Source organism: Panthera tigris, chromosome C2 (genome assembly GCF_018350195.1).
Source record: "Panthera tigris isolate Pti1 chromosome C2, P.tigris_Pti1_mat1.1, whole genome shotgun sequence".
NCBI lineage: Eukaryota > Metazoa > Chordata > Mammalia > Carnivora > Felidae > Panthera > Panthera tigris.
In genome coordinates this window covers 70,849,756-70,862,586 of record NC_056668.1, presented here as the reverse complement: position 1 = coordinate 70,862,586, position 12,831 = coordinate 70,849,756, and the positions used below count along the sequence as shown (strand labels likewise).

At 36.9% G+C, this 12,831-nt stretch overlaps 1 protein-coding gene across 8 annotated transcripts in view; it reads right to left on the bottom strand.

Moving 5' to 3' along the window:
* Positions 1-12,831, bottom strand: part of RUBCN (rubicon autophagy regulator) — a 67,924-nt gene that overhangs the window by 36,775 nt on the left and 18,318 nt on the right. For 7 of the 8 annotated variants that reach the window (XM_042998506.1, XM_042998499.1, XM_042998501.1 and 4 more), the window contains exon 2: positions 3,184-3,337. In XM_042998506.1, coding sequence (XP_042854440.1) covers positions 3,184-3,222 — 39 coding nt within the window. In that variant the 5' untranslated portion in view covers positions 3,223-3,337. Of the gene's footprint in view, positions 1-3,183; positions 3,338-10,904; positions 10,958-12,831 lie in introns of all 8 variants that reach the window. The other variant, XM_042998505.1, reaches the window with a different exon arrangement.

Here is a 12,831-nt window from a genome sequence, read left to right as displayed (position 1 = left end):
TTCTAAGCAGTAGAAAAGAAATGATCAAATGTCTTGCCTTATGGAAAAACTAAAAGGTAGCCCAGATGCAGGCTGTCAGGGAAAATGAAATACCTCTAAGAATATGGTCATGATATCATAGCTTTCCAAAGGCCTTGAGTGATTTAAAAAAATAAAGTTCACATTCCATAACACATCCTTTAAAAGCACAGAATAGATATGACCAGCATGAATCACTGTATCCCTTCCCCCCTCTCCAAGGGCACAACACCCAGAATAGCTTCCTGATGACGCAGCAGCCAGAAGCCTTTGAAAGCCTTAATCTTTAGGGAGGAAATGAAAGGGAAAAATAAGTCCTTGACACAGACATTAATTGTTAGGTCTTCACAAGGCAGAACAAAGCAGCAGTGAAATTGGTATTGATCTTTTGGTTTTGAGTCTTTCCATTAGAGCCTATGGTTGAAAAGTGTGTGTATGACAGATTTGCCTGGTTTGCTTTCACTAATTAACACTACTGCTATTTTGCAGATGACCATATACTTTAATATTTTTCATTTCGATGACCATATGCTCTCACAGATATCACTTATTAATAACTGTAACAAGATATGTTATTATTGGTTTGCATTTACCAAGCATCCTTCATTTGGAATTCCATTGACTTTACTATTTCATGAAATCGTTTTCTAAGAAAAAAGACATTTTCTTTTTCTAGCACAGATGGTAAAACCGTCTTGTAATATGGTAAAGTGATTACTCTAGGTGACAATGTGAAATTAGTAATAGAACCAAGGAGAGAACCTTTCTGCTATCAAGATGCAAGTACTTAACCACTCACCAAGTGCCACTGATCTAGTAGTTATTTTGGTCATCAGCCTGGGAAACTTGTATTGATTTTTTGTAAAACATGTGGCATGATTCCCAAGTTTCTGGCTTGAGAGACCTGAGTGGCTAGCAATGCCACAAATCAGTGTTAAAAATAGGAGAAAGGGCAATCTCATGAGGAAAATAAGTTTGTTTTGGGTCATGCTGTGCTTAGCCTACAGGACAAAGAGCCAGATGATAATGTGTAGCAGACACCTTGTCTTATGGATCTGGAGTTCAGGAAAGGTGTCTGAGCTAGGGGTCTTTAGTACAAAGGTGATAGTTAACACAATGCAAGTGGATGAAGCTGTTTCAGGTAAATGTACAGAGTAAAAAGAGATAAGGACATAGGACAGAATCCCATTAAAAACTAAAACCCAAAAAGAAGAGATTCCAGGGAAAGAAACTAAGAAGGAATGGTCACAGGGGTAGCAGAAGGACTCCACGACATTAGAAGATAATAATGCTATACAAGTTATGGTGTGATGATGGTCAACAAAAAAGAACATAAGACAGTGTTCAAAAGGGAAGAAATGTTCATGGATCTGGTAACATGAACATCATTTTACTTAAACTTCAGTAGCAAGATCACCAGTTGTACGGGCAAAAGCCAGATTGCAGTGGGTTATTTGTTTTATAAATTCCAGTCTTCATAACTATTTTTTATAGGACTACATGTAACTTGAAACTTAGGAAATAATTAATAAATGTTTCTTTAATTTTGTATGTGCCACAAACTGCACTAGGTAAATTTGTATGCTATTTCATTTAATCTTTCCATCAAACATTATGATATAAATAACATTATTCTCATTTTTATAGATGAGAAAAGCAAGCTTCAAAAAAATTATTACCTAACAGTTAAGATCAACTGTCAGCTTACGTTTTTTAAAGCTTTTCGTGTATATTATCTCATTTAATTCTCACAATTCAATGAGGTAGGTATCAGTGTTACCTCATTTTACAAGTGAGGAAACAGAGGCACAAAGAAATAACTTACCCAATACCACATAGTTCGGAAGCTGAGATTAAAATATGAACAGTCTGACTCAAGAGTCTATAATTGTAACTATGTTATTTTTTCCCCAAGGACCTGAGAAATGAGTCGATTTCAATCCAGGTTCTATCTGATTCCAAAGACTTTTGTCAGGTTACCATACAATGTTGCCTCCAAATGTCTACAATGGTGTTTAAATAACAATAACCATTAAGAAACACTTTGAGAGAGCCTCACTTTCAGAACTTACTCTGAATAAAGAAAATCTAACCTAAGCCAACTTCTCCACTGAATTCTGAAAATGTCAAACAGGAACATTAGTTTGAAGATACCGTTCAGAGATAATACACATATATTTTTAGAAGGAAGGGTAGCATATTAAATCCTATCAACTATAAATACCTTAACACCAATTAGTTGGTTAGCTTTTTTTCGATGTGACTGCTTGAGAATAAATTCTGATTAGAAAAGAGAAAGACAAGCTTAGCTCTAGGGAAAGAGTTCCAGGGAAGAATACTAGACTCTGATTTGGGATATGCAGGAGTTGTTTAGGGATACAACCCTATGCACATATTTGTGAGGTCTGATTTAAAAAAATTTTTTTTAATTTTATTTATATTTTTGAGAGAGACAGAAAGACAGCATGAGCTGGAGAGGAGCAGAAAGAGGGGAACCACAGAATCTGAAGCAGGCTCCAGGCTCCGAGCTGTCAGCACAGAGTCCGATGCGGGGCTCATACCCACAAACCGTGAGATCATGACCTGAGCCGAAGTCAGACACTTAACCAACTGAGCCACCAAGGCACCCCTGTGATGTCTGATTTTTTAAGTGGGAGGATACTAGAGCCAATGACTCACTTGACAATTTTATTCAGATCCAAACCTTATTTAAAACACTGCAAATGAAGTAAATGCAAAAGATAAAGCAAAAAACATTACATATTATTATATTCTACTCTTTATTAATACTCAAAGTTTATTAGTGTTTGAGGATATTACAGAAAAGAAACTCAACATCAATAAAATTTATATAAAAAAATTAAGCTATAACTAAAAATACCATTCATAAGAATCAACCAGTTATCTATAAATGATGCTCAGAGGATATCCTAAAAAAGACAATATTCTGTAATTGATGGGTCCTAGGGTGCTCCTAAGAGAAAAATCCTAGGGATTCATCATCATTGTCCTTATCCTCTTCCTTCTCATCATCATACCACAGTCCCACCTTCAAGGGCTCACAGACTAGTAGCCTTCATCTTCTCCCTGTCAACAACTTAATGCAACTGTTTCTTTTCAGCAAATGATGCAGCCAACCTGGCAAAAAAGAAGAGGTCTACACACCTGGTCGTGGATAAGCCCATGATAGAGGATGCTCTGCATGTCCCTACAAAGCCGCTCCAGGCCACCATACTTGGACCAGACGTTGGGGCTGTTGGCTGACACCAAACCCTCCACAGTAGTCTTCAAATTACCCAGCAACTGCCAGTGCTCCCTCCTGCAAGGGCATCAATTATACCAAAGGTTAGTTAACTCTGTTGTATCTGATCCTAAACATGTCAAAGAAAGTCTAAGCCAAGAGGCCTCCAGCCCAAATCCTAATATTTTTTCCTCTATTAATTTTTACTTGGGCCGAAGACCCAAATCAGAGAGGACTTAAGTTGTAAAGAACACTAAGATTAAAAAAACAAAAACAAAAACCCTCACTCTTAATGAGGCGTGTTATGTTTTGTAAGGTGATCTTCATTTTTTATCTCATTCAATTCTCACATAAGTAGCCTATAACCCTCTGTTTCTAAGACTGAGACCCATCAAGATCCATTTCTGGAAATGACAGGACATAAGCAGTGTATAAAGAGATGAGGGGATGTGATCAAAACCAGAAATCTTTTTTAGAACAAAAAAGTCAAAAAAGACTTTTTATTCACTATATTTCCATGCACTAAGTACACATATGTATACACAAATATTATGATTAAGAATGTAAATTGTCCATGATTTCTGCCTCCCCCCCCCCATAGTTTTTTAAGCTAAAATCAAGACAAAAAGGTTCTTTTTGCACTGAGCCACTTTGGGACATGCCCCCAAATCAGTCAACTTTTGTCTTATTCTTCTGGACCATCTGAAGTACTGAGGAGGAAAAGTTTGAAAATTGCTGCCCTAAATGGTCTTCAAGGTTCCTATGAAATCCCCAGCATTTTCTCAACAGTTTCCACCCCAATAAAAACTCAAAACCAACTTCAATTGAATGAAAAAAGTTGGATGCACTGAATCAAAGTGGATAAAGAAAACATGAAGAGATGAAATGCCAAACTCCTCCTCTTAGGCCCCCAAGTATCATACTGCACACTTTACCTTGCCCTTCCATTTCTTATTAGAATACTACTCTTTATACCTGTCAAGAACAGTCATGAGAATAATATTTTTTTTTCATGGAATTTTCACCATAACTATTTCACATCGTTTAAATGCCTATAGGGGCAGAAGGGTCCTGAATTGGAATCCTTACTAATTCTATCAGTACTGAAAACTAACTTCTTATGTGCATTTTCTGAGTCATTTTTAAAAGTGGATGAGTAAAGACAAATAAAATATAATGAATGAAGCTAGATCCAGTATAAGAGTGTCATCTAAAAAGAGAAAGCTAGATGAATCTCAACTTGGTCTTCTGCTCTCAAGGCCTTAAGACCAAGAATTTATTCAAACTGGGAGACATCAGGCTTTCTTAACCTTACACCATTTAAACATTTGAGTCACCAAACTCATTTGTTCCATTTCTTTCTTCCCCAATTTTATTGAGGTATAATTGACATATAACATTATATTAGCTTGGAGTGTATAACATAATGATTTGATATATGTATAAACTACAAAATGATTACCACATTAAGCTTAGTTAATATTCATCACATCACATAGTTACAATTTTTTTTCTTGAGATGAGAACATTTAGATCTACTCTCTTAGCAACTTTCAAATATACTATAAGTCTTGTTAACTGTAGTCATCCATGCTGTCATTATATCCCCAGAATTTATTTATCTGATTACTGGAAGTATACCCATTTCCCTCATCCCCCATCTCTAGCAACCACCAATTAATCTGCTCTCTATTTCTAGGAGTTTGGCTTTTTTTAGAATCCACATATAAGTGAGATTATACAATATTTCTCTGTCTGACTTATTTCACTGAACATAATGCTCTCAAGGTCCATCCATGTTGTCATAAATGGCAGGATTTCCCTTTTTAGGGCTAATATTCCTGCGCGCGTGTGTGTGTGCGTGTGTGTGTGTGCGCGCGTGTGTGTATCACATTTTCTCTATCCGTTCATCTATCAGTGGATACTAAGGTTGTTTCCATGCCTTGGCTATTATAAATAATGCTGCAATGAACACGGGGGTACAGATATCTCTTCAGCATCCTGTTTTTGTTTCCTTTGGATATATACCCAGAAGAAAAACTGCCAGATTACATAGTATTTCTATTTTTAATTTTTGAGGAATCTCCATACTGTTTTCTACCGTGGCCACACCACTATATTCCCACCAACAGTCCACAAGGATTCCTTTTTCTCTACCTTCTCACTAATAACATTTGTTTTCTCATCTTTTTGATGACGGTCTTTCTAACAGCTGTGAGGTCCTATCTCACTGCAGTTTTAATTTGCATTTCACTGATAATTAGTGACACTGAGCACCTCTTCATGGGCCTGTTGGCCATTGTCCTGTTTTATTTCCATGCCAGTCCTGAGAGAGATCTCAAGATAACTAAGATGTACAGAGGACTTAAATGGTCATTAAAATGCCATACTGTGAGAAACTGCCATCACAGAGGCCAACTGACTGCCAACTTTTGCTTCAGTGACTCTTCATCTTCTATGCTTCCTTAGGGTTCATCTGGCCTGTTCAGACTGACACAGTTTTCACACTGCAACAGGTTACAATTAAATCTTGCAGGCCTGAGAGCAGTTTGCTTCCTCAAGTAATTTTACATATCTATGTTCTGATTTATTCTCCATCTTACAAGTATAACTGTCAAGGAAAATCATGATAAATTCTGAAAGCAGACACCAAGTACCCTATCACCCTGAGGCTTTGATTCCAAAATCATGAGCACTGAAATCCTAGAAACCTGAGCATTTAGATCTACTACCAACTTCTACTGAACAAAGCTAAAGACCTTTCCTTCCTCACAATGTAGCATCCCTAAGATACCAAAGCTACAGAAGAGTGTGGCTCTTATTCTAAATTATACCAAACCATTTATATTTGGTATAAGCTCATGCACAAGAAAAGTAAACCTTAAAAAAATTTTATTTACACAGCTAGCCTATTTATTGTCTTTACCTTTTTAGAATCCTTTACCCTAATAATGCAGTTATCACTTCCAGAGAATTGAAATGCTATATTCAAATAGAGCCCACACATAGTAGTTGCATTAATCTATTCATACCTGAATCTTATCTGCAAGTGAACAGATCATCATGAAAAATCAAATATGCCTCTGTATTCTTTAACCACATTTTCAGTAAGTAAGGTCAATCTTTCTTGGGTTAAACCTGTTCAGTAATAATTATTTGAATGATATCACCTTGAATTCAGATGTAACCTTTATCTGGGCAAAAGCAAGGCCTTTGATGTATATTAGATTCAAAGTAGCCCTTTGCAGAGCCACTTCTCCAAGTACACAGAGTGCTCTCCCTTAATCACCATAAATTAAAAGCAAGTCTTTCTAAGCATCTCACCCTGTGCCAAGGAAGCACCAGGCCTAAGTGGCAAGGGACAGTATAATCCATTGCTACCTGAATCCTTTTCATCAACAGTTAAGCCAACCTCAGGATAAAGTCCTACCTATTTTCCTTTGGGGTGATTTTGACTTGATTCCTCCTTGAAAGAGGAACAGAAATTGCTTAAGCAACTCAAATAAGGATATTCAAGGAAAAAGTTTTCCTAAATGCCAGCTCAGTCTTAAGCTTGCCAAGTCACAATTAGAAGCGACACTCAAGGGGCCAGGATTACCTTGATACCAAAATAAGACAAAGACACTACCAAAAAAAAAAAAAAAAAAAAAAAAAAAAAGGAGAAGACCAATATCTCTGATGAACATAGATGCAAAAATCCTCAACAAAATATTAACAAACCAAATCCAACAATGTATTTAAAAAATCATTCAGCACAATCAAGTGGGATTTACTGTTGGGATACAAGGGTGGTTCAATATTCACAAATCAACCAATGTGATATATCACATTAACAAGAGAAAGGATAAACAATGACATAATCATTTCAACAGATGCAGGAAAAGCATTTGACAAAATACAACATCTATTCATGATAAAAACCCTCAACAAAGCAGGTTTAGAGGGGACATACCTCAACATAATAAATGCCACATATGAAAAACCCACAATGAACATCATACTCAGTGGTAAAAAACAGAGCTTTTCCCCTAAGATCAGGAACAAGACAAGGATGTGTACTCTCACCACTTTTTTATTCAACATAGGTCTGGAACTCCTAGCCACAGCAATCAGACAAGAAAAGGAAATAAAAGGCATCCAAATTGGTAAAAAAAGGAGTAAAATTTTCCCTATTTGCAGATGACATGATACTATATATAGAAAACCCAAAAGATTCCACCAAAAAAACTACTAGAAATGATCAGTGAATTCAGGAAGATTGCAGGATACAAAATTAATGTGGAGAAATTTGTTGCATTTCTACACACTGATAATGAAGTAGCAGAAAATTCAGAAAATCCTATTTACAAATGCACCAAAAATAATAAAATACCTAGAAATAAACTTAACCAAGTAGGTGAAAAACCTGTATTTTGAAAACTATAAAACACTGATGAAAGAAATTGAAGAGAAAACAAATGGAAAGATATACTACGCTCATGGATTAGAAGAATTAATATTGTTAAAATGTCCATACTACCCAAAGAAATCTACAAATTTAATGCAATCGCTAGCAAAATACCAACAGCATTCTTCACAGAACTAGAACAAATAATCCTAAAATTTGTAGGGAACCCCAAAAGACCCCAAATAGACAAAGCAATCTTGAAAAAGAACAAAACTGGAAGTATCCAATCTCAGATTTCAAGATATTACTACAAAGCTGTAGTAATCAAAACAGTATGGTACTGGCACAGAAAAAGACACATAGATCAACAAAACAGAATGGAGAACCCAGAAATAAACCCACCATCATACAGTCAATTAATCTATGACAAAGCAAGAATATGCAATGGGAAAAAGATAGTCTCTTCAAAAAATGGTGTTGGGAAAACTGGACAGCTACATGCAAAAGAATGAAACCAAATCACTTCACATATACACAAAATAAACTCAAAATGGATTAAGGACTTGGGGCACCTGGGTAGCTCAGTCGGTTAGGTGTCTGACTCTTGGTTTCATCTCGGGTCATAATCTTACGGTTTGTAAGTTTGAGCCCTGCACTGAGCTCTACGCTGCTGTTGTGCAGCCTGCTTGGGATTCTCTCCTCCTCTCTCTGCCCCTCCCTCGCTTGTGCTCATGCTCTCTCACTCTCTCTTTCTCTCTCTCTCTCAAAATAAATAAATAAAACTTTTTAAAAAATGGACTAAGGACCTAAATGTGAGACCTGAAACCATGAAAAGCCTAGAAGAGAGGACAGGCAGTAATTTCTCTGACATCAGCCATAGCAATATTGTTCTAGATATGTCTCCTGAGGCAAGGGAAACAAAAGCAAAAATAAACTATTGGTACTACATCAAAATAAAAAGCTTCTACTTTACCAAAACAACAACAACAACAACAACAACAACAACAATCAAACAAACCAGGAGGTGCCTGGGTGGCTCAGCTGGTTAAGCATCCAACTCTTGATCTCAGGCTCATGAGTTCAATCCCCATGTTGGGCTCCATGGTGGGCATGAAGCCTACTTAAAAATAAATAAATAGGGGTGCCTGGGTGGCTCAGTGGATTGGGTGGCTGACGTCGGCTCAGGTCGTAATCTCACGGCTTGTGAGTTCGAGCCCTGCGTCGGGCTCTGTGCTGACAGCTCGGAGCCTAGAGCCTGCTTCAGATTCTGTGTCTCCCTCTCTCTCTGCCCCTCCTCCACTCACACTCTGTCTCTCTCTCTCTCAAAAATAAATAAACATTAAAAATAAATAAATAAATAAATAAATAGCTTCTGCACAGCAAAGGAAACAATCAACAAAACTAAAAGACAATCTACAGAATGAGAGAAGAGATTCCCAAATGACACATCTTATAATTTATTAAATGACATATCCAAAATTTATAAAGAATTCACAAGGTTGAGGGGCACCTGGGTGGCTCAGTTGGTTGAGCATCTAACTTCAGCTCAGGTCATGATTTCACAGTTCATGAGTTTGAGGCCCATGTTGGGCTTGGTGCTGTCAGCCTGTCAGTGCAGAGCCCACTTAGGATCCTCTGTCCCCCTCTTTCTGCCCCTCCCCCACTTACACTCTCTCTCGAAGAATAAATTAAAAAAAAGAACTTACAAGATTGAACACCAAAAAAAAAAAAAAAAAGATATAATTATTAAAAGATGGGCAGTAGATAGGAACAGACATTCCTCCAAAGAAGCCATACAGATGCCCAACAGACACATGAAAAGATGCTCAACATCACTCATCATCAGGGAAATGCAAATCAAAACCACAATAAGATATCACTTTACACCTGCCAGAATAGTTAAAATAAAAAATACAAGAAACAACAAGTGTTGGTAACTATGTGAGGTTAAAGGAACCCTCTTGCACTGTTGGGAATGCAAACCAGTGCAGCCACTGTGGAAAGCAGTATGGAGGTTCCTCAAAAAATTAAAAACAGAATTACCATATGATCCTATAATTCTACTACTGGGTATTTACCCAAAGAATACAAAAATATTAATTTTAAAAGATATATGCAACCCTATGTTTATTGCAGAATTATTTACAATAGCCAAATTATGAAAGCAGCCCAAGTGTCCATTGAGAGATGAATGGATAAAGAAGATGTGGGGGATGTGTGTGTGTGTGTATATATATATAATGGAATATTACTTGGCCCTAAAAAATAAAATCCATCGACCAAACGGATGGACCTAGAGAATATAATGCTAAGTGAAATAAGTCAGCCAGAGAAAGACAGATGCCATATGATTTCACTCATGAGGAATTTAAGAAACAAAACAACAACAAAAGAGACAAATCAAAGAATAGACTCTTAACTGAGAACAAACTGATAGTTACCAAAGAGGAGGTGAGTAGAGGGAATGGGTGAAATAGGTGAAGGGGATTAAGAGTGCAGTTATCATGATGAGCACTCAGTAACACATAGAATTGCTTAAAAACTATACTGTATGTCCGAAACTAACAGTGTGTTAATTATACCGGAATTTTTTAAAAAAAGTGATATTCAAGGTTAAAACAGAAAAGTTACAGGCAAATGTTATTTTTTTAAAAAGTGCTATGTCCCAGGGGCACCTGGGTGGCTCAGTCGGCTAAGCGTCTGACTTGGGCTCAGGTCATGATCTCACGGTCTGTGAGCTTGAGCCCCGCGTTGGGCTCTGTGCTGACAGCCCAGAGCCTGGAGCCTGCTTCAGATTCTGTGTTTCCCTCTCTCTATACCCCTCCCCCACTCGTGCTCTGTCTTTGTCTCTCTCTCTCTCAAAAATAAATAAACATTAAAAAAATTTAAAAAAAAAGTGCTATGTCCCAGGTGATGTATACTAATGTTGAATCACTATATTGTACACCTGAAACTAATGTGACACTGTATGTAAACTAACTGGAATTCAAATAAAAACTTATAAATAAATAAATAAATAAATAAATAAATAAAAAGAGTAATGCCATATAACTAACACATAATCACTAAAAACAACTGAAATATATGACAAATAGTATATACATAATAAGTACTATGCAATTGTAAAGTGAGATTTTAACCCAAGAAATATATATTAGCATGTCTTGGATCTCCAGTGTCCTTTTTAGTGGTACAAGGAAACAGCTTCAACTTATTGGCATATTCCCTCCACAGTGTGCAATGAATTGTGGTATCTACCTGAAATCAAGACTGAAGGTCAGGTTGTCCCAAGTCAGATAAGGATTTGATCCCTGAAATGTAAGAAAAGTATGTGATATCCAAATGATGGAATATCATGAAACCATTAAAGTTTTTCATTAGGAAGAGTTTCCAAAGTTAATGATAGATAATATGTTAAAGTATAAAAAGCAGAATATAAAATTATTTATGACATCAACATAAAAATGCTGAGAGAAATTGAGATATGCAATAGTGGTTACCTCTGGTTATATGAGGGGAATGCAGAGAAGGGAAGAAGTGTTTAGGCCTTCCTTGAGCCTAGCAATTAATGAAAGATCAATAATCTGAATAAAGTTACCAAACAAGAGGCTGGAGCTACCATCAAGGATTTTCTAAATACCAAAGTGTCAAGGGCATCTTATGCTGAAAGATTGTGGTCTGGCAAACACTTGGGACTTTTAATACCAAAAAGCACTCTCTGAAAAGAATAGGTTCCTTCTTTAAGCAGAAGGAGACATAGTTAAGTGAAACAATTAATTAGTAACACTTTAAGTAGCAAGAGACTATCACATATATGTTTAATTGTCTTCTTTTCAGGCTCCATGTTTTCTGGTTTTAAGTATATAGTATCTGACATGTAGAGTATGCAGTTAAATATTTACGATGTTTTTAAGTAAATAATATGCTTATAGAAAAAACATGCTTGACTTCATTATAGTCTCTCAACTCCAGGGTACTTAGGAGAACCTAACCATTGGCCAGTCCCATCTCTTTAATGGCTGACAGCAGAATTTTAATGTCTAGGAGGGAATAAGTAGTACTCGAAGGCATGCTTGTAACTTCATATCTATTCAACAAATGCCTCACCAATCACACTACATTTGAATGACATCAAATTTATTGAATTTCAACAATGAGTAGATTTAAAAAAAGGAAAATCCCTTATGTCAGAAACCTAACCACTGATGATGTACAAACTCCTCAGTATGGAGTTCAAAACGTCTTCATCATGTAGCCCCCATCTAAATACCAACTTTCCTTCTCGGTACTCCTCAATTTGAATACAGTCTCACTAATGCACTCTATTATAAACATGCCAACCTCATGCCTACTTCCATGACTTTATTTATACAGACCTTTCCACATAGAATGCTTCTCTTCTTGTCTTATTCAGGGATTCAGATTCAGCTCTAGTTCAACCTTCTCCTAAGAAGTTCTAAATAAGGGGACCTGGGTGGCTCAGTCAGTTAAGTGTCCGACTTTGGCTCAGGTCATGATGTCATGGTTTGTGAGTTCAGTTTGTGAGTTCGCGCCCCACACTGGGTTATCTGCTATTAGCATAGAGCTCGTTCAGATCTTCTGTCCCCTCTCTCTCTATCCCTTCCCAACTCGCACACACACTCTCTCTCAAAAATAAATAAACGTTAAAATAAAAAGTTGTAAATAGTTTGACTTGCTGTAACTCCTTCGTTTGAAACCCTATAATATACACTGTCAATACAACATTCCTCCTAATCATCCTTAAAAAAAATTGTTATTGGGGCGCCTGGGTGGCTCAGTCGGTTAAGCGGCCGACTTCGGCTCAGGTCATGATCTCGCACTCCGTGAGTTTGAGCCCCGCGTCGGGCTCTGTGCCGACAGCTCAGAGCCTGGAGCCTGTTTCAGATTCTGTGTCTCCCTCTCTCTGACCCTCCCCCGTTCATGCTCTGTCTCTCTCTGTCTCAAAAATAAATAAATGTTAAAAAAAAAAATTGTTATTGTATGTGGTTTGTTTCCTCACAGATAGAGACTGTGTTTTTTCTATTTCTTCTGTGCTTTAATAAGGATTGAGAAAATGTCATGCAGCAGGAAGAGAACAAGTTTCATAGTCAGGCCAACCTGAATTTGAATCCCAGCTCTCCACAAACTAGCTGTTGCGTCCTTGGGTAAGCCATTTAAATTCTTT